We start from the raw sequence: 25044 nt of genomic DNA, 5'->3' as shown, positions 1-25044 counted from the left end.
TCAGCTGAGCAGGAGTTTTGTGGATCACAGTGGTTCTTAAAAGTGGGACATTTGTGGATCCAGGCTGAAGTGCTTTCCTGAATGGGGGCCTTAGTGCACTGAACACAGGGAGAGTCTTAGACTATCAGGGTTGGAAGGGATCTCAGGAGGTCATCTAGTCCAACCCCCTGCTCAAAGCAGGACCAATCCCCAATTTTTGCCCTGGATCCCTTAATGGCCCCATCAAGGATTGAACTCACAACTCTGGGTTTAGCAGGCCAATGCTCAAACCACTGAGCTATCCCTCCCCGTCCCCCCCAAATAAGGTCAAGGAGGGTACTTCCTTCCTCTTTGACAGGTGGGATAAGTGCTCCTCCCCCCCACCCTTTCAACTTGTTTTACCCAGTGCCAGTCACTTGCTCCTGTGTTTCTGTTGGTACTTACTTGAAAGTAATCATTTATATCCTTGGGTAGAGAAATGAAACAATAAAATGCCTGGTGCATGGGCCTCTTGCCTGGATAGATCTTCCTGCTGTGCTTCTTGACCTTACCTGGGAGCAGGACAGCAGTGTCATTAACCAAGTTTCTGCTCTGATTAATTGTTAATTCTGTCCTGAAATTTCAAAAGCACTATATTTTGAGGGGGTTGGTACATCCAAAAATGAAGGCCTCTTCGCCAGAATGAAAAAACTCCCACATTATCTTAGTTGAGCTCATCTGAGTAGTACTTAGGATTTTTATTTGTTTACAAACTGAATTTCCAGAAACTCCAAAATGTGTTTTGTAGGTGAATTTACCTGGGCCTACATGTTCTCCTCAGCAAAATAGAAGTGGGTTCTTCTTGTTTAATAGTTTTACCATCATTCTGCCTTTTCATTATGGCCCAGTCCTACAGCTCTTTCTCACACAAGTGATTCTATCACTGGAATAGGATCACTCGCATGAGTAATTGTTGCAAGATTACTCTCCAATCACATTTAACAATGCCATGAAATAAAATACTGGATTGTATTGCAGAAATTAAATATATATCCATTCATTCACTATGTTCTGAATCAGTATACTTAAGATATAAAAGGCCAAATCTTGCTAGGCATATGCGCACAAGCAATCCCATTGACTTCAAGTGAATAAGGCAAATATGATTTGCCCAAAACATAGTACCTCTGGTTTTGGAAATAGTGTTGCTCAGAGGAGTCCCAACTGATGAAATACTAAGGTTTACTGATTTGTCAGGTCTCAGGGCTTATTCTTTCTCCCACTGCACTCAATGTATAAGTGATATAGCTGGTTGGAAACTGGACCATTTTCCTGCAAAACACGTGACTGTCATTTCCTCCCCCATCCCAATCAAACCATTTAAAAAAGATTGTAAATTCAGCCAGCTCTAACAAATGGTCTTTGCTAACCTACTAAGCACCATAGATTGACGTGACCTAAGCTGCTTGTTAACTTATTTTGAACCACAAGTTGTTTTCTATAGCAGAATATATTTGAAGAGGCAATATTTCAGAATTTAGCTTAGCTTGGCTTTAGTTAACCCAAAGATTATTTTATACAATGGGAGAACCCCTCACAAAGATCTCAAAACTGCAGAGCAAGTTACAAACAAATTATCTAGGAGCTGAAAGCGTGATGCACGTTCTTCGTAATAGATCCCAACCCCCGCACAGGCTTAAACGTGTTGAACACTTGCGACCAGGTTCAGAGCGGCAGCTGTGTTACTCTGTATTTGCAAAAAGAAAAGGAGGGACTTGTGGCACCTAAGAGACTAACCAATTACTTGAGCATAAGCTTTCGTGATGCATCCGATGAAGTGAGCTGTAGCTCCCGAAAGCTTATGCTCAAATAAATTGGTTAGTCTCTAAGGTGCCACAAGTCCTCCTTTTCACTTTACGACCAGTAGTCCCACTGAAGTTAATAGAAAAGGAGGACTTGTGGCACCTTAGAGACTAACACATTATTAGAGCATAAGCTTTCCGGAGCTACAGCTCACTTCATGGGATGCAAAAGCTTTCTTTTTGCGAATACAGACCAACACGGCTGCTACTCTGAAAACTGAAGTTAATGGCTCTGTTAACTGTCGTTAAGCCATGTATTTCAGGATCCAGGCCTAACCCATCACCACGCGTCGTCTGACCCAACTCACAATATGTGAAGGTGCTTTGAGATCTGCAGATAAGGGGCTACGTGCTTCATTATTATTTAAAAGAGTTTGTGCTGAATTCATTAGCATCCGTGAAATTGGGCTTTATAGCTCTATAACGTTGGAAAGCTTGAAATGGAAGAGCCGACAGCGAAGGGCAAAGTCCTGCCGCAGTACCCAGGGCTTGCTGCGCCAGTGCCCAGGGCAAGCAGCGGCAACACGCAGTTCAGGCAGGAGGAGGCGAGCCCGCCGCGCGCAGCCCGGGGCAGAGGAGCCCGCGCGTCCCCTGCAGGGGCTGGCAGGCTGTGGAGCGCGGGAGCCGGGGCACGCGCCTAAGGAGAGCCGCGCTCCGCACTCCGGCTCCCCTGCCCCAGCGCCCGCCTCCCTTCCCGGCAGGGAGAGCCCCGCCCCGCCCCGCGCCCGGCCAGGCTGGCGGAGGCGGGGCCCGGCCCGGCGGAGCGGTGGCGAAGTTGCACGGGATGGTGGAAGTTCCGCGGCCGGGGCAAGCGCGGGAGGCCCGGGCTGCGGGCAGGTGAGGCGCGCGGGTCGTCCCCCAGGTGCGCGCGGCATGCAGCCGGCCGCGGGGGCATAGCGAGCCCCCCCCCCCGTCCCCGTCCCCGGCCTCGGCCTCTCTGGCGGCGGCGGCGGTCCCAGAGCCCGAGCCGCGGGACCTTCTGCGCAGCTAATGGCCTGCGCCCTGCTGCTTCTGGCCTGTGGCTTGCTGGCTCAGTGCCAGCAGGAGCCCCAGACCCCGGACTGGAGGATGACCCTCAAGACCATCCGGAACGGGGTGCACAGGATAGACATGTACCTGAACGCGGCTCTGGACCTCCTGGGAGGAGAGGACGGCCTGTGTCTGTATAAATGCAGCGATGGTAATAACAAGTCCTAACCTCCTACCAAACACCCGGCTCGGGGGAGGGAGGCGCTGAGCTCCCAGCAGAGGTGGGCCTGGATTTTTGCAGAGAGTTGGAGCCAAACTTCGCAGCGGATCCCTTTCCAAAAACTCACTAAATGATGGCAACGAAAACTAGATCTGGCTCTAAAAACTCTGGCTGAACTCTGGGGGAGTTCAGTTCCAGATGCCCTCCTGCCCTGGCTTGGGTCCATTTCTAAGGGCAACAGATCAGTTTCCAGGTAAAATGTTGAACATCTGGTTAGGATTAATGCATTCTGAACCATGAGGTCACCTGAGGCTTTTGGTTTAGGAATTTCTCTTGCCCCAATGTACCGTCGTACAAAGATTTTTCTCTCTGCCACCATCAAACCCAGAAAAGAACAAAAACTGTCAGTTTCTACAGTTATTTTGATAACATATCTGTGGCAGCCTGACATCATTAATATCTTGTCTGGAACTTTTAAAAAATTGTATGTTAAAAATAGGGTTAGGTACAGCCCTGTCTTCGCACCAGTCTTCTGCATTACAGGGTTTAGTTTCCTTATCTTGGAGATAATGTATAGTGTCTACATTGTACTCATAAGTCTGACACAGGATTTTTTGTTGTCAGTGATTTTTTTGTTAACTTTCATGACAGTGTCTAATGTTTTTGTCTTTAGCAACCCTAACTTGCTCTAGCTTAGTAATAATAAAACTATTTTGCAGCACTCTTCTAAGTGACCACTCTCTTCTCACTGTAGTTAGTTGCCACAGGTGTAATTTAGTACTTTCATCATTTCAAGGGTCTTTATTACTGGGCACTTAAGGGAATAAACAGTTAAGCGTAGAATGGTTATTCGCTATACTAGGATATATTGTTTTTCAGACTTTGTATGAAAAATAATGTTCCCTGAAACTTCCATCAGAATTGTTAGTCCAAATTCAGTAGTAAAAAGCGGACCTATTTAGGTTACTGTAGATAAGTTACTCAATTTAACAAACACACAGTTGCCAGAAATTTAATGAAAAACTTGTAACATGATTTCAGTGAAACTTGAGCTTTGGCTTAATACCTATTACTTAAGTTAACACATGCTATTTGCACCGGTAAAACAAACTAATTTAATTTTATGTCATTGGGCATAAATTTTTTGCCTGGAAGGGTCAAGATGGATTCCTTTCCTCCAGCTAGGACACTGCACATTTAATTAGGTGTAATGTGTGAGGATTTTACTTTCCTCTGCCCCTCTTATTTTTCATTGTTAAAATCTATTTAGCATATGTAAGATACTTCAGTCAGGGACTTTTTTAAAAAAGTCACAAGTGTTTATAACCTCAAGACATATGAAAATGGAAGATTCACTGGAATAAGCCTTTTTCAATTGGGATAGTATAAAGTCCCATCTGAAATTTCTTCCTTACACCAAGTGCATTCTAGCTATTTGTATGTAGGTGCAGTTTTTCTGTGATGCCTCTTGCTGCTTTAGGAGTATCAGTGACATCATGCATTGCTTTCTAACCTCCCACCTCTACACATACCCTCTCCCATACACTCCCTTCCGTAGAATGCTTCCTTCAGTTTGGTCTCAGATGCCAAAAGCAGTTTAGCTTATTCTTTAAAAATTCCATATTTCTCCTTATTCTAGTGTAGGTATGACAGTAATTTCATGGTGTTTCCCCTTTGCATGCTTTCTAAAATATCAAGGAAGCCCTGCTCAAATAGAATCAATTAATGCTGTGGTTATACAGGAATAAGTAACAATACTTCTGTATCATGTTCACTCCAGTTAGTAGTTCTGATGTCTAAACTGAAAATTCAGAGCAGTGTCTTGGATTATAGATAAGAAAAGTATGCAGAAGTCTTGGTAAGTTTACTAAACTTGTTTTTCTGCTTTTTAGTTCTCCCTGCATATAGTACACTTCTGCCTTACCTAGTATATTCTTTGTAGGCTAGATGTTTTAAATTTGGATACCTAAAATCAAACCAAATAAAATAAATAAAATATTAAGAAGTACTTAATACCTGTAGCTTCCCCTGACTTGGAGCTTTGAATATTCAGGTGCCTAAATATGGATTTAAATGCCTAGTGTTAAGCATATAGTTTTAAAAACTTTGGCCTATATTATTTTAAGCAGTAAAATAGGGGGTCTGTGCAGTAGCTTGAAGCAAAAGATCTGTACTCAATGCTTTTAAAATTCCTTTTTTACAGGGTCGAAGCCTCTTCCACGTTATGGGTATAAGCTTTCACCGCCAAATGGATGCGGATCCCCGCTATTTGGAGTTCATGTAAATCGTTCCTTCATGCATTTTATTTTTTCATATTTACTTGGACTTTCATATTTAAAAATGGGTTGTGAGCAATCTACTTCAAAAAGAAGTGTGCTAGTTTTACACTTCCATTCTAAACATAGAAATGTGCATCATATTTATAAGGCCAGAAGGGACCATTATGATCATTATGCAAGTGGTCAGACTAAAAGAGGCCAAAGAATCTCACCCATTAATTTCTGTAGGAAGCCCATAACTTTTATTTGAGTTGTAGCAGATCTTTTAGAAAAATATCCAGTCTCGATTTAAAGACTTCAAGTGATGGAGAATCTATCATATATGTATATAAGCTGCACTATTTGCTAAATTATTCTCACTTAAAAATGTGCACCTATTTTCTAGTCTGAATTGGTCTACCTTCAGCTTCCTGCCCTGGTGCTGAAAAATTGGAAAAAGTTCTGAAAAGAGCTACAAGAATGATACAAAGTGTGGACAGTTTGCTCTATAGTGAGACAGTGAGATAGTTAAAAAGAAAAGGAGTACTTGTGGCACCTTAGAGACTACAGTTTATTTGAGCATAAGCTTTCGTGAGCTACATCCGATGAAGTGAGCTGTAGCTCACGAAAGCTTATGCTCAAATAAATTTGTTAGTCTCTAAGGTGCCACAAGTACTCCTTTTCTTTTTGCGAATACAGACTAACACGGCTGCTACTCTGAAACCTGAGATAGTTAAGAAGCTCAATCTATTTAGCTTATCCAGAGAAAGCTAAGAGGTGACTTCATCATGATCTATAAGTACCTACATGGGGAAGATATTTATGGTTGTATATTGTGTGATTAGATTTCCTAAACGAAATAGTCATGTTTTTCTTAGTTTGTGGCTGAATTTCTGCAATATTACATGGGAGAAAAAATTAGTCACTACTAGTAATAGATAGGGCCCTACCAAATTCACAGTCTATTGGTCAATTTCATAGTCATAGGATTTTTTTTTTAAAGGCAAGTTTCATGATTTCAGATGTTTAAATCTGAAATTTCACAGTGTTGTAATTGTAGGGGTCCTGACCCAAAAGGGGGCTGTGTGTGTGGTGGGGGAAATCACAGGCTTATTGTAGCAGGGTCATGGTATTACCACCCTTACTTCTGTGCTGCTGTTGGTGGTGGCGCTGCCTTCAGAGCTGGGCAGTGAGAGCAGCATCTGCTGGCTGGGAGCCCAGCTCTGAAGGTAGCACCAGCAACTGTGCAGGAGTAAGGATGGCATGGTATGATATTGCCACCCTTACTTCTGTGCTGCTGCTGGCAGGTTGGTGTCTTCAGAGCTGGGCACCTGGCCAGCAGCTGCCTCTCTCTAGCCACCCAGCTCTGAAGGCAGTGCAGAAGTAAGGGTGACAATACCTCAAACCCCCTAAAATAATCTTGCAACCCCCTTTAATCCTCTTTTGGGTCGGGACCCCCAGTTTGAGACACTCTGGTGACATCTGCATAGTATGGGGTAAAAGTACACAAAAGACCAGATTTCTGGGGGGAGACCAGATTTCATGCTCTGTGACGTGTTTTTCATTGCTGTGAATTTGATAGGGCCCTAGTAATAGACTAGTAACTGGATGTTTGCTTATATAAACATTTTTCTTCAGTACTCTAGAATATTACAGGAATGATATTAAATGACTGAGCATTCAACAAGATATCCACCTCCCTCCCCCCAGCAAAAGATCTAAGACCTGTAGTGGATGAAATAGAATATTTTCTGATTTAAAACCAATAACATTGGGTTGGCCTAATGATGGGAGAATCTGCCCAGTGATGGGAGAATCCTGGATTCAGGTCCTCTCTCACTGTCCTTGCCAGTAACACTTTGCTTGGTATTTGCAGTAGCGGATAATATGTTTTTTTGGTTTTGTTTTTTTTAAATAACTTCATCAACCAGATTGATTCAACAGTGTGCATAGAAGGCAGGCAATTTTTACCAATCCCGATGGAATAAAATTATCCTGTTGGCTGGAATACTAACCTTGATTTTTTTTTCCTTTTCAGTTTGACATTGGTATCCCTTCAATGACAAAGTGCTGTAATCAACATGACAGATGCTATGATACCTGTGGGAATAGAAAAATGATTGTGATGAACAGTTTCAGTATTGTCTCTCCAAGATCTGCAGAGAAGTACAGAAAACACTAGGAATATCAGAGAGTGTACAGGGTAAGGCAGAAAAATAGCATGCAAGTTACACTGAGTTGATCTTTTACTGAAGTTGTATAAAGACTCAGACTCATAGACTTTAAGCCCAGAAGGGACTATCATGATCATCTAGTCTGACATCCTACAACTGCAGGTCACAGATCCTCATCCACCCACTCCTGCACTAGGCCCATAACCTGGGGCTGAGTTACTCAAGTCTTGATTTAAAGACTTCAAGTTACAAAGAATCTGCCATTTTCTCTAATTCAAACCAGCAAGACATCTTGCTGCCCCATGCTGCAGAGGAAGGCAAAAAACCCCTAGGATCTCTGCCAATCTGAACTGCTGGGAAAATTCCTTCCCAATCCCAAATATAGCTATCAGTTAGACAAGTGATACTCAGACTGAAGCAGCAGTGTCCCCTGCGGCTTTGCAGCACATGATATTAAAACACTGATTTAATTATTAACCATCAGGATGCTTTACTTTGTTTATCAACTACAATTGAGTGATGAGTAATATTTGGTCAGTCATTTTGCTCTGAGAATTTTTTTTTATATAAATTCAGTCTGAGTATCACTGGTCTAACTGATATAGATATATAAAAAATTCTCAAAGCAAAATGACTGACCAAATATTACTTTAAGGCCAGAAGGGACTATTATATGTATATATCTAGTAAATGAAACAATGAATTCACACTATTGTGGCTCTTTTGGATAATGTTGATTGCTAATTTGGCTCCTGAACCACGGAAGTCTGAGTATAATGGAGCTAGACCACGACAGCGTGGCAAGAGCCAGACACACACATACTTGGAAAAATTCTCTGTAGTAACTCAGGGCCCTCCCCATCTAGTGTCCAATCTCTGGTCGTTGGAGATATTTGCTAATAGCAGTTGTGGGTGGGCCATAAGCCATTGTAGACAATCTGATCATATCGCCCCCTCTATGAATTTATCAAGTTCAGTCTTGTAAACAATGTATAATGGTGATAACACTTCCCTGTGTCTACTGGAAATACCTCACCTGATGCATCTAGGACTGTATTAGCCTCTGGACACATACATTGTCACCCTGTGATCGACTAATGCACCTAGGGCTTTCTCTGCCTCTGTCACTTCCAACTGATAGGTCCTCAGCTTATAACAAGAATTCTTGCTGTTAGTCCCTGCATGCATGGCCTTGCACTTGGCACTATTAAATTTCATCCCATTTCTGTTACTCTTGTTTTCAAAGATATCCAAATCTTCTTGTATGATGTTCTGGTTTTCCTCCATATTGGCCGTGTCTCCCAACTTTGGGTCATCTGCAAACTTCATCTGCCCACGCCCATTTTTTGTGCCAAAATCATTAATAAAAATGTTAAATAAGATTGGTCCCAAGACCAATTTATGAGGAACTCCAGTAGTAACCTTCTTGCAGTATGACCAATTGTAGCCTCCCCTTTAATCAGTTCCTTACCCATCTTTTGATTCTTATTAATATTCTTATATTAATCCCCATCTTTTTCAATTTAACTAATAATTTCCCATGTGGAACTATATCAGATGCTTTACTGAAATTTACTGCATTTCCTTTGTCTAGAAAAATCACTTTTTTATTCTCAAAAAAAAAAAATCAAGTTTACTTCTATGTGCTTAACTACTCTCTCTTTCAGACTTCAATAGCTCAGACATAGGTGAGATTTTTCGTAGGAGTGGGTGGGTGAGATTCTGTGGCCTGCGCTGTGCAGGAGGTCGGACTAGATGATCAGAATGATCCCTTCTGACCTTAGTATCTATGAAAGAATTTATTTTATGACCTTGCCTATGGTTTCCTGGATTATTCCCCCCATGCACACACTTTTCCTTAAATATAGGTATTATATTTGTAGTTCTCCAGTCATAGGGTCTGACTCTCTTAATTTTTTATATTCGTTAAAATTCCATGCTATTGGATTTGCAATTTCATGTGTCCATTCCTTTAACATTCATGAATGGACATTATTCACCCTTCCCCTGATTTGGTCCCATTAAAATGTTGGAGTTTGGCTTCCACCTCAGATGTGGGTATTTCCAGTTCCACATCTTCCTTCCCATTAGCCACCCTACCACTGTTCCCAGATTCCTCATTAAAAACTAAGGCAAAACATTCCTTTAAGTGTAGGGCCATACCTAGATTGTCTGATCTCTACCCCATTCTCAGTGCTTAGCAGTCCCATGTCTTCTTTCTTTATTTTCATTTTGTCTAACCTATTGCTATTGGTTTTAATTTCCTTTGCAAGGTTCAGTTCTGCTTGGCTTTTGGCAGTTTTCCCTTTTCCCCCGGTGCTTTTTGACCTTCAAGAAACAGAAGAAGGGATGGATCAGCAAGGAAAGCTTTCTGCTTTCTTTTAATACCTTGTTCGAGATACTTGTACATCCAGTTTGGCCTGCAACCCTTCTCTGTGAATTTTTTCCCCTTCGATGGGTTACAGGTTCCAGATAGTTTCTGCAACTTTGATTTAAAATGCAGTAGATCTAATGTACCTGTTACTGCCTGCCTCTCCCCTTCATTTTCTAACTCCACAAATCTGTTCCTAAGTTCTGTTTCTCCTGCACTAGGCAGTCTTTTCCTCTGCCTTGTAGTCATATGCTTCTACTGAGCACTTTCATCATCCAGCAGTCTGCCCTCACAGTTCTCTGATCCAATATGCATCTGAAAATCTTGATGTTTCTCATCAGCCTCTTCTCTCCTTCCCTTCATCATCTGCTCAAATCTCTTTCATAACTCAACCATAGATTCTAGTTGCATCTCCAAACATCAGACCATCTCTTCCATCAGAGCTGTCAGGTGGCATTTCATACAAATGAAGCACCTTTCAGATACCATCTCCAGAATTACACAAACCACATCTTTCACATCCAGTCATTTTCATTTTCTATTCTATTCTTCAGGTCACTACCACTGCTGCCTGTGTAGCGGTTGTAGCCTTCTCTCCTAAGCACCTGTTGGGGGGCATCACCCTCCCCTGTTCTCATCCGTTTGCTGTTGGGCTGGCTGGCTGCCTTTATAGGCATGCTGATTAGGGAAGCTCTGCCCCCAGTCAAGGTTTAGGTGTGATCAAAAGCTCTGCTTCTCTCGCAACACACTGCCACCTATTAGACTCTGCGAACTGAAAACAAACCAGCAAACAAACACACACTTTCAAGAACTCACTCGTAGGAACAGGGGCTTGGCTTGCCTCCCTTCTCCTTGTCCCAACAGATCTCTACTCAAAGTTTCATGTTTTCACTTGTTTGTGCAGTGTCACAGCAGCCAGTAAATTTGCATGGATTGTCTAAACCAGTGGTTCCCAAACTTGTTCCGCCGCTTGTGCGGGGAAAGCCCCTGGCGGGCTGGGCCAGTTTGTTTACCTGCCGCGTCTGCAGGTTTGGCCGATCGTGGCTCCCAGTGGCTGCGGTTTGCTGCTCCAGGCCAATGGGAGCTGCTGGAAGCAACAGCTAGTATGTCCCTCAGCCCGCGCCGCTCCCAGCAGCTCCCATTGGCCTGGAGCAGCGAACCGCGGCCACTGGGAGCCACGATCGGCCAAACCTGCGGACGCGGCAGATAAACCGGCCCAGCGCGCCAGGGGCTTTCCCCACACAAGCGGCGGAACAAGTTTGGGAACCACTGGCCTAAACTAATTGAATCTGAAACTGGGAATAGTAATAAACTAATTTTATTTCACTTTCCCTCCATATTTTTTTAAGAGAAGAGATATGTGAGATGTATTTTCTGGCCTCTACTTATGTAGAGCTAATAAAAAAGGTAGAGGAAAGAAAAAATTCTCTTCAAAGAACTAAAACTAATATTCTTCATCTCCTACACCAAGATCCCCTAAAATACTACCCTGACCTGTATCTTTGTTAAACTGAAGTCAAAAGTGAGAGACTGAAAAGAACTGGCTAAATATTGAACCTTGTATCTTTTTACTTCATGATCCCTTTTAATGCTCATGAAAACCAGCAGTACAACTTCATAAAAATTACTATAATCAGGTTATTTGCAGTGCTGCAGCAATATAAATATTTTTTGTTGCATTGGATGTGATTTAACCTGCTGCTGTATGTGACAGAATAAATTGCAGGCAAATGCCGAACTGTTTCCTTTTACAAATAAAGTACAGTTACCTCTTAGGTAGTGAACATTAATCTTGCTGCATAAATGTTCCTTTAAAGTTTGAATTTTCCTCTTAACAGGGTGGGCTCCAGTTACTGAAAAATCCAAAGAGACTCATGTTCTCTTTCCAAATAATTGAGGTATTGGTTATAGACTCCTAATGAATTTATTTGCCAGTAACGCACATTCCAAAATCTGGCATAGCTGTTACTCTTGTGGCAAGAGAATAGCTTCTTACATTTTGCATTATGTTATATGTTAGAATTGGTGCTATTTTTAGTATTCTCTTAGTTACCAATCTTACTCCCATTGAAGGCAGCAGAAGTTCTGGCAGGGACTTCAATAGGAGGAGGATCGGGCCTTAATTTAAGGGCATGTCTACACTTACCTCTGGAGCAGCGGGGGTCGATTTATTGCACCTAGTGAAGACGTGATAAATGGACCGCTGAGCGCTCTCCCGTCAACTCTGGTACTCCACCGGAGCGAGAAGCATAGGCGGAGTGGACGGGGGAGCGTCAGCAGTTGACCTACCGCAGTGAAGACACCGCGGTAAGTAGCTCTAAGTACATTGACTTCAGCTATGCTATATTCGTAGCTGAAGTTGCGTAACTTAGACCGACATAGCTCCACACCCCAGTGTAGACCAGGCCTATGTAGGGGAGGAAAGTAATGCTTTGTGCAACAGCAGTAGAGGGTGGAATTACCTTTAAAGAACAATACTATGTTTTGATCTGACTTCTGTGGGAGTGCATGCTATACTACTTTGTGATCGTGGATCCAGTACGGCAAATGTGCAGTATCTGAGAGCTCCAGATTGTTAAGTGCTGTGCTAAATCAGGGCCATATTGCTTGTTACCATGACTAGTCTGATTAGGAGCAATATGTTTGAAGGAGGAGGCCCTCAAAGTAGTTTGACTGCAGTGAAGTATTTGTCAGAACTAGTGAGAGATCTGCCATTAAAGCCAGAGGCATAACACTCGATGCTTTTTCACATAGATAAGGGCAACACTAAGCTGTATTACTACAATTACATTTGTATTGCATATTCCACAAAAAATGCATCTACTCTATAAATGTTAATTTTGTCAGAAGTTGAAATATGAAAAAGATTAGACACGTTGTGGAAATTAGAGTTGAAAATGATCATACATACATTCATTCATCAGCCTATGTTCATCATTGTGCTTTGGCAAGTTGAAAACAATCTTTAAGAAAAAAGAGTAATTTTAGTTATTACAATATTCCATTAAAAAGTACTTCTAAAATGATCTTATACTGATTTCATCTCCTCTTGTATCTTGCAGCCTGTGAATCAACTGTTCAGTTGTTGTTTGATGCAGTTATACATTTAGGATGTAAACCATACCTGGATAGCCAGAGAGCTGCATGTATGTGCCAATATGAGGACAAGACAGACCTATAAAAGAAGACACTGATGAAAGCTTATGAGCTAGAACTAAGAAAAAGACAGTGTGTACGGAGAGCCAGTGTTTTGTTACAAAGCTGTTTAATTTCATTTTCACAAAGCATAACAAAAAATGGTTCAAACATACACTAAAGTATTTTCCTATTTTAAAAAACTGCTTAGCCCTCCTACCTTCTGACATACGCTTGGAGCTTGAAACTGGAAGTAGTTTCCTTCAACATATGCCCATGGGCTTGAGGTAGGGTTGCTCAGAGAATGCTACTGCAAAAACTACTGGTGTCTTTTGCTTTAAAGCATTTAAAAATTGGTGGTGGTGGGGAATGAAAGGAGCATGGGAACCGGATAGACTTTTCAGACTTTTTTTTTAAAGTAGGTCAAGTTTTGGGTTTACTAACCTTTAATGTTTCTAGTATAGCTCAACAGGAAAGGAAGACTTTCTGTGTTTGAAATATTTTGTGGATTCAGTATGTAATCTTAAATGTCTTGCACTTCTGTGCTTTTGGTGAAATATCACTGTGATGAAATGACTTCTGTTTCTCTGCTTCAACTATGTTACTATGTTCTCATATACAGTATGTTGAAGGCTAGGCCAAACCTAGAACTAAAAACTGCATCTTTCTATCTGTTTTATATATCAAACTCACTTCTGAAGCACTAGTCAGATCGGAAACACTGGCACTTTTAAGGCTTGAATTGCAAAATTGAACAGTTTAGAACTTAGCAAAATATGAGGTGATACTTCTGATGTGACAACTTAGGGAAGCATTGCTGTTGTTCTTACAAATTATTTCTTAGAGAAATATTTTAATAGATGTTTATATTTTTCAAATCAAATTTATTTTTATTAAATGTACCACCCAGCAGAGGCATTCTATTTAACAAAGGTGTCTTTATATGTATAGCAAGGATGGATCTTAATTGTCTAAAGAGAATGATTTATATTTAACTCTTATAATGTAGACTGTGTTACTGTATTCGCTTATCTTCCTTTTACTTTATTCTTTGGGGTTTTGTAAAAAATTATAAAGAAAAATGATTTTTTAAAGTGTCTTGGTATTTCTGCTACTTGTGCAAGAGTCAGAGTATCCAAAACATCTATGAATATATTGCGATGTGCAGCTAACAAATATACAATTCCTAAGTTTCCCTCCGTGCATTTTTCCCTATGTGACTTTTAACTTGGGTCAGCTAAAGTTATTCAGTTTTATGTCCAGTGTTTTTTTATCTTCTTTTTCTGTACTAACTCTTTTTTTAAAGTGCAAATTTCAGCAAGAGACCATGGATTTTGATTGTTTATCTCTAAGGCCAGATCTACACTACAAAGCTTGGTCTGATAGTTATGGCAATCAGGAGGGGGTGGGAACTATCACCCCCACACACATGCCAGAACCAACATAGCTATGTCAGCAAAGAGACGCAGGGACACCAATAGAGTGCTTGTGTCAACATAGTTAATGGTCATTCAGGGAAGTTGTGTTCCCATATTAGGGCCTGGTCTAAACTACAAAGTTAGGTCAATTTAACTACATTGGTCGGGGTGTGAAAAATCCCTTGAGCGGCATAGTTAAGCTGACCTAAGTTCCTGTGTATACAGCAGTAGGTCTGGAGTGTTGCAGCAAAAGCTAAACGATCATGACATTAATCCTCTGTTTTGTATATGCTTTATAAAACTGAATTGTGGAAATGTTTAGTTTGCTAGGATTCTCTGCCTTAGTTTTTCCAGTGTAGCCACCTATAGGTGCACAAAGTATTTATTCCTTTAAAACTGAACAACAGCAGGCAGATAGAAGTGTTTTGGGAAAAGTTAATTGTGTTTTTGGACTATCGTACTCGGGGCTAGTCTTGATTTCCTGTCTGCTGTTCTAAAATTATTATGGCCAAAGTAGTGATCAAAATTGATGTAAGCTGCCACATCTAAAATTTTGACTGAACAAATCTAAAAACAACAAACACTCCCTTGAGTTGTAAATCTCACTGGGGTAAGTAAGAGAGTTTTTACACTACACACGTGAATGAGAGAACTTTCTGCTGCTGCAACAAGCTGTGTCTTGTTCTCCTCAAGCTTGTAGAGAACTTGCAGTGTAAAAAAAACTTGCTGCAGTGTGCACAAGGAAACGGTCAGCTACGTATTAAAAGGAGAGATACGTGTTGTATTATTCAGCAGTGTTGTAGGTGAGTGTTGCAATGGCATAAATGGTCTCACTTGCAGTACAAAGGAAGCGTTTAATTTCTTCCACGTTATAGAGTGTTTGCATTTCTCATGAGGTTTCCAGATGGCAGAAAGCTGTTGGATGTCAGAATTCTTGCTCAGACACGTATCCATCAACACCACAAAAGGAAAATAGGTACAAATACATTATACAATAACCCCTTGTGCACACAAAGGTTACCTATTTGTGCCTGCATCAGTTAGATCAACATCTAATCACTTAACATAGTTGTAAAATCCCTCTTGTTCCCTAATGGAATTTAACTCATTAATGTGCTCTCCTAAGCAGTGTAGTCTGCTGCAACGTTTATTTAAACAGACCCACAAGATGTCCTAAGAGCCAAGGATCTAGTCCAAATTCTGTACCAACACTAACTAGAACATGTTCCACAATCCACAGAAAACCATTTTCTGTAGATTGGGTTGGAATGCTTTGAACAAAAGAAAGCCCCTTCTCCCCTCTGGGAGCTCAGAAAAGCAGCAAGTGGTATATTAATCTGCTAGATGTAATTGTAGTTCTGAGACACTTGCAGTAAGACTACAAAAACAGACGAACACCAAAATAACCACAAACCACACCAGGGCAAACTGTTCCACAACACATACTTGCCTAGATCAAACAAAGCTTTTCCCTGTTGTCCAATCTCAGCTTTTTGCAGTTAGAGGTTTGGTGACACCCATAGCATAGGCTCCATCTCTGGCCATCTTGATGAATAGCCATTGATGGACCTGTCCTTCATGAATTTATCTAATTCCTTTTTGAACTCAGTTATACTTTTGCCTTCACAACATCACAGGGCAACAAGTTCCACAGGATGACTGTGTTATGTGAAGAAGTACTTCCTTTTGTTTGTTTTAAACATGCTGCCTATTAAACACAGTAAGAAAAGCAAAATCCAAAAAAAGTACAATATCATCTTAGTTTATATAATATGAAATATTTTAAACCTATTTTAAGCTCATGCGTATTTCATTCAGTGATTCTGGTAGGATACAGTTTTTCATTTTACATGAAGCCAAACTCCAGTTTCCTGAGGCATCTCAAAACTATGAATATGGCTGTTAAAACTACTTTAAACCTTGGTGGACAAAAGGCTGCTTTGGGGAGTTGTAGGTTTCAGCATACTATTGTTTCCCTTTCTCTGAGTATCCCTCTGGAGCTCTCAGCCCGTTCCCTTGAACAGAACTTTCAGATTCACTGTTCTCAAAGACATACCACGCTCACTGCTAAAAGTAGCAGCAGAGATGTGGGGACAGGGGGGTTAGTGCAGGCTAGCAACACAAGTACATACCCAGGGTCCCCACTGTGCTAGTATAGCCATGTGGCTGTGTCTACACTGCTATTTTTAGCCATGTTATGTTAGTATAGGAGAGTGTAATTGATACCAGTCCAACGCCATATGCACATCCCATGACAAACTCAAAAGAATGTTTTCTTTTAATATAGGCAGTTTTGTTCAGCTACCCACTGCCTTCTGAAACGTTTCTGTTAAATATTAGAGGTATCACTCTTAAAAGACACCAGAACAGAGCAAGAACTTGCCTGCAGCTGATTCCTGAAACTTAAGCAGGGCTTCAGTTGCACAATCTGTCAAGATTTATGGGTCTACAATGTAACTGAAGAGTAAGATAACTCACTCACTAGCTAACTATGTGGTTACACTGTTGGATTAATTTCACTCCTGACAACGTAGCTCCTCCTAATCCTTCAAGTGTGAAGTTTTAATCACATCACTGAAATTACTATTGAGTTACCATTAGAATTTAATGTGCAAAAACAAAAGAGATGGGCTTTTTGGTGGGGGTGGGGGTTGGTGAAGTATTAGCTATTAGATCCATTTATTCTAAATGCAGTCATTTTGGTTAGTGTAACTGGACTATTTAAGAGTGAAGGGAAGAACTTTAATCGGCTCTTTATTCTTTATGGAATCCTCTTCTATTTCCCTAATTTTATAGTTTTTAATCTCTCTTGTTTTCCAACCCTCAGGCCCTAGTTCTACCCATTTTTATATGCACATATGTACTTTGGGATTTGGCAAACATGTTATGATACAAGTGTAGGGAGTAAAAAACTATAGCCACAGCACTTGTGATAAATATATGCTACTGATCTCACATGGAGCTTTTCTTTACAAAATTAATAGGTGTATAGATTAATAGTAATTATTATAGTGTCAAACAGTTACACAACAATCTTGAGATTGAGACATGTTTCCTGCCCTAAAATATTTACAATGTAAGTGAAAATAAAGAAAAAAAGACCAGACATAAGACAGGAATTAAGGTTAAAAAAAAAAAGACATTGTGGAGAGATTATTGCAGGTTAGAACAGGATAGGAAAGATTCTCTAAGGTGCCACAAGTACTCCTTTTCTTTATTCCTGAAAGATGTGAGTCATAAGGAGGAATGAGGAAGCTGACAATTGTCTGAAATGGGAAACCAGGACAAGCACAGCGGATAGAGTAAGGCAGGAGCAATAAGAAGAGACCAAGAAGAAGAGAATAAAATGGGGAATAACAGAAAATGAGAGCAAAGAGGCACAGTAGATAGGGAGTGAGAATATATTGGGCCTTGACAGTAAAGACAAGAAACTTGAATTTGATGCTGTAAGAAACAGGAATCCAGTGAAAGGGTTCACCAGGGGAATAACTTGGTCAGAACAGCAAGTTCCATATTTTTAAAAGAAAAATAAAAGATATTTTAAAAGACAAAATACTTAGGTGTGCACATTACACTGGGATTTCCTCCAAGTGACCTAAGGTGCAGATTTTAAGTAAGGCAGCTGTTGCACTAACACTATTGGGTGGCTCATTCAGGACCTAATTTTTAAAACTGTGCAGCAGCGAGGCACACAATTGTCCCTACGCAGTTCTAATAACCAAGCTGCCATTGACTCACTTTTGCATGCCAAGCCATAGGTTTGAGACCCCCTAAGTGTAATGCTTCCTAGGCAAGGGCCAGACTTTAGGCTTAGATGGAGTTTACCACCAGCTTTGGGCTTCATTCCCAGGCAACCTGACTCTAAGGAGACCTGGTCCTGGCACGCCAGGAGCCGCTACCAGCCTCATACCGTCCACGAGCACCTCTGAATGGTTTCATGCCCTCTTGAACTTAAGAGGTGCCCATGGACGGTGTGAGGCCGGTAGCAGCCCCCCAGCCTGCTGGGACTGGGTCTTGGAGTCGGGTTGCCTGGGAATGCAGCCCAAAGCTGGTGGCAAACTCCATCTAAGGCTAAATACTGGCAGGAGAGGGACAGTCAACAAGTAGCGTAAGGGGAAGTTGATCCAGAATCTAGGGATACTCGGGCCAGCGTGGGGGCAGAGGGCTGATCCGCAGTACACTAATTAAAAATATAGGGCCCAGGTGTGAAATTTCCAGCGGGCTCCTGCCCCCTGAAATCCCCCCAGTGCTGCTGGGGTTTGGGTCTGGCCCATGATATAAAAGCAAAAGGCCAGTGACTGCAGGGAGGACCTGGCGGGATGATTGGTGGTTTCCTCCCCACCCAGCTGGAGGAGGGCAGCCCACTGGGCCGCACACCCCCGCGGAGAGCCCGGCCGGGGCGCGGCCCCCTGGGATCCCATCCGCCTGCCGGGCTGCCTGGCGCGGGAAGGGGCGGCGGCCACTGAAGGAGGGAGGCGGGCCGGGGGCGGGGAGCGGCGGCGGAGGAGGAGGACGACGAGCCGGGCAAGGCTGCGGCGTCCGTTAAAAGCTTCTGCCGGGAGGGGGCCGGCCTTGGAGCCTTTCTTTGGGGCCATGGCGAGCTCCAAGCAGCGCCCCAGCGACGGCAACTCCGGTAGGGCAGGGCAGGGCAGGCCAGCCCGGCGCGCGGGCTCCGAGCCCTGCGGGGCACCCAGAGGCGAGCGTGCGGGGACCGCGGGAGGGCCAGGCCTGCGCTGTTCCCCCGGGCTCTGCGGGGGCGGCTGAGACGCTGTCTCTGGGGGAGGGTCTGCCGCCCGCCCGGGCAGGGGAAAAGGAACCTAAACCCCCTAGTTCCCCCATGGGGAGGGGGCTCCCTTTACTGCCTCTGTGCCGGGCTCTCTGCAGAGCTGGGGGGTGTCTGGCCGGGGGGGGGAGGGGCGGGCGACCACCGGCCACGTCTCCTTGCCCCGGAGAAGGGAAAGTGAAAGGCGAGAGCGGAGGGAGCCCGCCCCGCCCCGCCCTTTGTCTCCTGCTCTCAGCCTGGGGCTCCTGCCTCGCCAGCAACACAAACCGCTTCTGCCCAAAAAGAAAAGCAGGACTTGTGGCACCTTAGAGACTGACACATTTGTTGGAGCATAAGCTTTACTGAGCCACAGCTCACTTCATCGGATGTAGCTCACGAAAGCTTCTGCTCAGATAAATTGTAGTCTCTAAGGTGCCACAAGTCCCCCTTTTCTTCTTGCGGATACAGACTCACACGGCTGCTACTCTGGAACCTGTCGTTATGCAAAGCTTCTGCCCAGGGTCCCCAAGGCGGCCGCTGCCCGGCTGTGGGTTATTGTGGCTGCGGGGGGCAGCCCCTCAGGGCAGGGATCTGCTGTTCTTTGCTACGCTCTGTGCTTCATCTGTCATGAAAGAGGTGCCCCGGGCTCAAGCAGGTTTTTTTTTTTTTATTTTACTTTCATATCTGATGTGGCAAGGGAGAGGCGCTGGGGCTATGAACTGCCAGGTGCTGGGGCTTAGCCCTGGCAAGCCCGGGCACGAATTAAACACTGGTTACACTGCACCTCTTTTTGCAGTGCCAGGCAAACCAGTGATTCATAAACAGCTGCCACCTTTGGTTGGCAGGGTTTCAAACAGGATGCATAAAATGCCAGCAATCCACTACTTATTGATATTGATCGAAGGAGCCAGAGGTAAATTCTTCCCACGCATACATTGCACGTTAAATTAGTGGGATGGGCAGTCGTTCACTCTCAGTCGAACTTGTATGTTCTTACAATAAATGAAAGCAGGTTTACAAAGTATGACACCTGTAGTTATTTAGAAAGGTGATTTAACAGTGCTTTTAAAAGTTATTTTATTTCTCTTCTAAAGAACAGTGTTGTTTTAAAAAAAAAAAATTATAGCACTTCCTATTGTACCCTGTGCATGTAAAACACTGCTTAACACATGCATAAGTATTAACCAAAAATCAATTAAAAAGGAATAGAACTCTGCAATGACTGTGCTCCCAGACCTCTTCCCCAACCATCTTTTCAGAACTGGTGTTAGTAGTAGACTGCACAAAAGATTGTTTGCAAACCACCTCCGCCCCCCAACCAAACAAAACCCCTTCAAACTTCAAAATATTTACCAGTTATGCCATTGTTACAGCTGTATAACCCCATGTGAACAAACTTATTTCAGTGTAAGAGTGTCTTTTCCAGTTTAGCTTAACCACCTTCTGGAGCAACATACGATCTTAGCTCAAGAAGCGGAAAAAAGACTAAACTGGAAAAAGACACTCTTATACCAGAGAAGTTTTGTTTACACTACCACTTTTACTGGTAAAACTTTTGTTGTTCAGGGGTGTAAAAAAACACCCCCCCAACCGACATAAGTTTCACTGGCAAAAGTGCTGATGTGGACGGCGCTGTTGGCAGGAGAGACTCCCCTGCCAACATAGTTAATGTCGCTTGTTGGGAGTGGTTTAATTATGCCCACAGGAGAGCTCTCACCTGCCAGCAAAGAGCGGCTACACGAGAGACCTTACAGTGGCACGGCTGTAGTGGTACAGCTGTGCTGCTGTAAGGTCCATAGTGTAGATATACCCTAAGAGTGTTCACTTGGGGAATGATACCAGTATAACGATATCTGTTTTAATTCACACCTTAGCTTATTCCAGAATAACTTTCCCATGTGGACAAGCCCTTAGTTTGCAACTTTTTTATTTAACATTGTATGTATTTTAGGAGCACCCCTCCTGTTAAAACAAAGTTTGGGTGGATTGGGGTGTGGTTGCTTAGTCCTCCGTGCACCCTGTGGCATACCCTAGCATAGTTTAAAGGGCACCATTAGCACTGCAGCTGATTCAGAATGAGATTAAAGAGAGTGTAGCTAGCACTTTGAAATTTGTACCCATGCTGTCTGATACATTGCCCTCTACCCACGCAACCTGCTTATTGCCATTGCAGGTACGCTTACTGCAGATACACAGCTGGCTGTGTGCTCTAGCAACCAAACCCTGCCATAAGGCTACAAATATTTCATAGAATCATAGAACTGGAAGGGACCTTGAGAGGTCATCTAGTCCAGTCCCGGGCAGTCAAGGCAGGACTAAGTATTATCTAGCCCATCCTGACAGGTATTTGTCCAACCTTCTCTTAAAAATCCCCAGTGATGGAGATTCTACAACCTCCCTCAGCAATTTATTCCAGTTAGGACGTTTTCCCTAATGTCTAACCTAAACCACCCTTGCTGCAATTTAAGCCCATTGCTTCTTGTCCTATCCTCAGAGGTTAAGAACAATTTTTCTCCTTCCTCCTTGTAACAACCTTTTATGTACTTGAAAACTGTTATCATGTCCTCTCTCAGTCTTCTCTTCTCCAGACTAAACAAACCCAATTTTTTCAACCTTCCCTCGTAGGTCATGTTTGTAGACCTTTAATAATTTTTGTTGCTCTTCTCTGGACTTTCTCCAATTTGTCCACATCTTTCCTGAAATGTGGCACCCAGAACTGGACACAATACTCCAGTTGAGGCCTAATCAGCATGGAGTAGAGCGGAAGAATTACTTCTCATGTCTTGCTTACGATACTCCTGTTAATACATCCCAGACTGATGTTTGCTTTTTTTTGCAACAGCATTACACTGTTGACTCATATTTAGCTTGTGATCCACTATGACCCCCAGATCCCTTTCTGCAGTACTCCTTCCTAGGCAGTCATTTCCCATTTTGTATGTGTGCAACTGATTTTCTTCCTAAGTGGAGTACTTTGCATTTATTTTTATTGAATTTCATCCTATTTACTTCAGACCATTTCTCCAGTTTGTCCAGATCATTTTGAATTTTAATCCTATCCTCCAATGCACTTGCAATCCCTCCCAGCTTGGTATCATCCGCAAACTTTATAAGTGTACTCTCAATGCCTTTATCTAAATCATTGATGAAGATATTGAACAGATCCAGACGCAGAACCAATCCTGCGGGACCCCATGCATTGTGCCCTTCCAGCATGACTGTGAACCACCGATTACGCTCTGGGAATGACTTTCCAACCAGTTATGCATCCACCTTATAGTAGCTCCAACTATGTTGTATTTCCTTAGTTTGTTTATGAAAAGGTCATGCGAGACAGTATCAAAAGCCTTACTAAAGTCAAGATATACCACATCTACTGCTTCCCCCCCATCCACAAGGCTTGTTACTCTGTCAAAGAAAGCTATCAGGTTGGTTTGACACGATTTGTTGTTGACAAATCCATGCTGACTGTTATTTATTACCTTATTATCTTCTAGGTGTTTGCAAATTGACTGCTTAATTATTTGCTCCATTATCTTTCCGGGTACAGAAATTAAGCGGACTGGTCTGTAATTCCCTGGGCTGCCCTTATTTCCCTTTTTATAGATGGGCACTATATTTGTCCTTTTCTAGTCTTCTAGAATGTCTCCCGTCTTCCATGACTTTTCAAAGATAATTGCTAATGTCTCAGATATCTCCTCAGTCAGCTCCTGACACATTGATTTATGCCTGTGCCCATGCCCATAGGAAAGAGGGAAAAGGCATTCCTGGTGTTAGAGGAGGGCCATGTTGTAAGTGAATCTGCTTCAAATGAATACAGTTAGCTTGTGATGCAGGAGACAACCTCTGGCATTCAACTCATACCCTTGAGCAGTCACCACCTACATGTTAAGAATCATTAACTATAGCATCCCAGGTTGTTCCCTTCAAGCCTATCATCTGTTTTTCTTCACTAACTGAAACTACTTTCATTAGGTACATGTTCCTACTTAGCCTCTTCCCTGCAAGAAGCTCCACAGAGGTGCATCTTTGCTGAGCTCCTTGCAGGATTGAGGCTATAGTGTATAGAGTTCCTAGGTTACGTTCTATTTTCAAACATTTTGACTATCCACATAATATCTAATAATGATTATTTTAAGTACTGATATTCTGCAGTTGTAAGATTATTATGAAGTTTCCTTTTGTGTGTGAGTGGAAAGGAATGAAGTGTGTCAGAGGCAGAAGGTAGGATAATGGGAAGCTGATACAAAATGAAGGAAACTGCCTCAGGTTTTCCTGCCTCTTCCACTCCTCACCCTCAAAACCCCCTGGGTTTTCTTCCCCCTGTCTGCCGCTGGTTATCACTAGCTTCTCCAAGTTTCCCAGTCACTCCTGCATCTCACAACATCCTGATTCTGTGAGGTGCAAGAGGACAGACTCCTATAATGCCCTACCCACTGCTACTGGGCACCCATAACAGGAAATAAGTTACTATTTCTCACTGGCAAGAAATGTCATTCATGGAGCTACACAGAACTTTGTAGCAATATTTTGTCCTAGGGAAAGGTGCATTGGGTTGGGCACTAGGAGATCACAAGTTTTATTCTAGCTCTTCCAATGACCATGTACTTGGTCAGTAGAAGAGAATTAATATTTTTACAGGTGGTCACTAACTGTGTTCTCTTGGGGTCTGATTTGCGCAAGGACTGAGTACTATCATTGATTCAGTTTCAGGTATGAAGACAGATGGTCTAGTTGTAGGGTGCTAACCTGTGATTTGAGGGAGCTGGGTTTAATTCCCTATTCTGCCACAGACCTTAGGCAAGTCAGAGGGTTAGATTCACAATGACTTAGGGGTCTAAATCCAATATTTAGGCACCACCAATGTTCTCCAAACCACTGTGCAGGTGCTGTCTAAAGTCCCCGAAATGCCTAAGTTTCCAGCAATAGACATGTGCAAAGCTGCTTGAGGCTTGATGCCACCCCACCTCATTCTTAAGCCCCAGTGAGATTCTCAAACTAACCATTCCCCCTTACCCCCATCTTTCCTGTGGGGGACTGATCCAGTTGATGGTCTCAGAGCATGCATACTGGTTCAGGCCCTGCACAAAATACATTCACAAGGACATGCTTGTTAATCTACTCAGTAGACCCTGGTTAGGGAACTTAGCTGGGATGTGGGAAACCCAAGTTCAAATCCATCCTCTGTCTGATGTGGCACAGATATTTGAATCGAGGTCTGCACATCCCAGGTAAGTATCTTGCCACCTGGGTATTTGTGGGGTGGGTGTTCCTCTCCCAGTCTTTCCTTTGGAGTGGTTACACCTTAAATATTTTTGGAGCAGGGCCTTGAACCTGATTCTCCCACTTCCCAGGTGATGGCCTAAGCACTAGGCTCTGAGTCACTCTGTTTCTGTGGCCTGGTGATATAGGAGGCCTGAGTTGCTGCTTTAAATTCCCTGCTTGATTTGCAAACAAGATCTTCCCACATCCCAGATGAGTGCCCTAACCACCGGGACATGGGATAGCACCCCATCACTGCTTGTCCCTGGCTGTCTTTTGTGCAGAGCCCTAACTGGGAGGCATTCTCTGAGAATATCTACTGGCTTGGTTCCCTTTAGAAGATCGTTTGAGAATGCCACCAGGTCTTAGGTGTGACTAGGACTTCAAGCAACTTGGTAGCACCAGCAATTCCCATAGGAGAAAACAATCTAGGCCTCAGTAAATGCAACATTACAGTGTGACTGCAATCATTGATGAGTTTTTAGTGCCCAAGGATTCACTTAGAGTTAACCAATAAGGAATACACAGATTTGAGTATCAGTGAGTTTTTAAAGGTATATTGTCACTTCATTTGGCGCAAATTTTAGATATTGTAAAAAAGAAACTTTTAGTATGGGATTTTCAAAGGAGCCAACAGAAATTTAGGTTCCCAGAT

General features: G+C 42.8%; 2 protein-coding genes across 2 annotated transcripts in view; both read left to right on the top strand.

Annotated features, from left to right (window-relative positions):
* The first annotated feature begins 2330 nt into the window (after positions 1–2330).
* Positions 2331–14041, top strand: PLA2G12A (phospholipase A2 group XIIA). The gene is given in 5 exon segments (XM_038398693.2): positions 2331–3000; positions 5213–5289; positions 7306–7375; positions 7378–7470; positions 12875–14041. Coding segments are annotated over 5 exon segments (549 nt in total). The 5' UTR covers positions 2331–2810; the 3' UTR covers positions 12994–14041.
* A 4789-nt stretch (positions 14042–18830) lies between these two features.
* CASP6 (caspase 6) overlaps positions 18831–25044 on the top strand; it is a 22024-nt gene continuing 15810 nt past the window's right edge. Inside the window, exon 1 of the mRNA XM_038399530.2 lies at positions 18831–18998. Coding sequence (XP_038255458.1) covers positions 18959–18998 — 40 coding nt within the window. The 5' untranslated portion in view covers positions 18831–18958. The remainder of the gene's footprint in view (positions 18999–25044) is intronic.

This window comes from Dermochelys coriacea, chromosome 4 (genome assembly GCF_009764565.3).
Source record: "Dermochelys coriacea isolate rDerCor1 chromosome 4, rDerCor1.pri.v4, whole genome shotgun sequence".
NCBI lineage: Eukaryota > Metazoa > Chordata > Testudines > Dermochelyidae > Dermochelys > Dermochelys coriacea.
The sequence above is the reverse complement of the archived record's forward strand: the minus strand, read 5'-3'. Positions and strand labels throughout refer to the sequence as shown.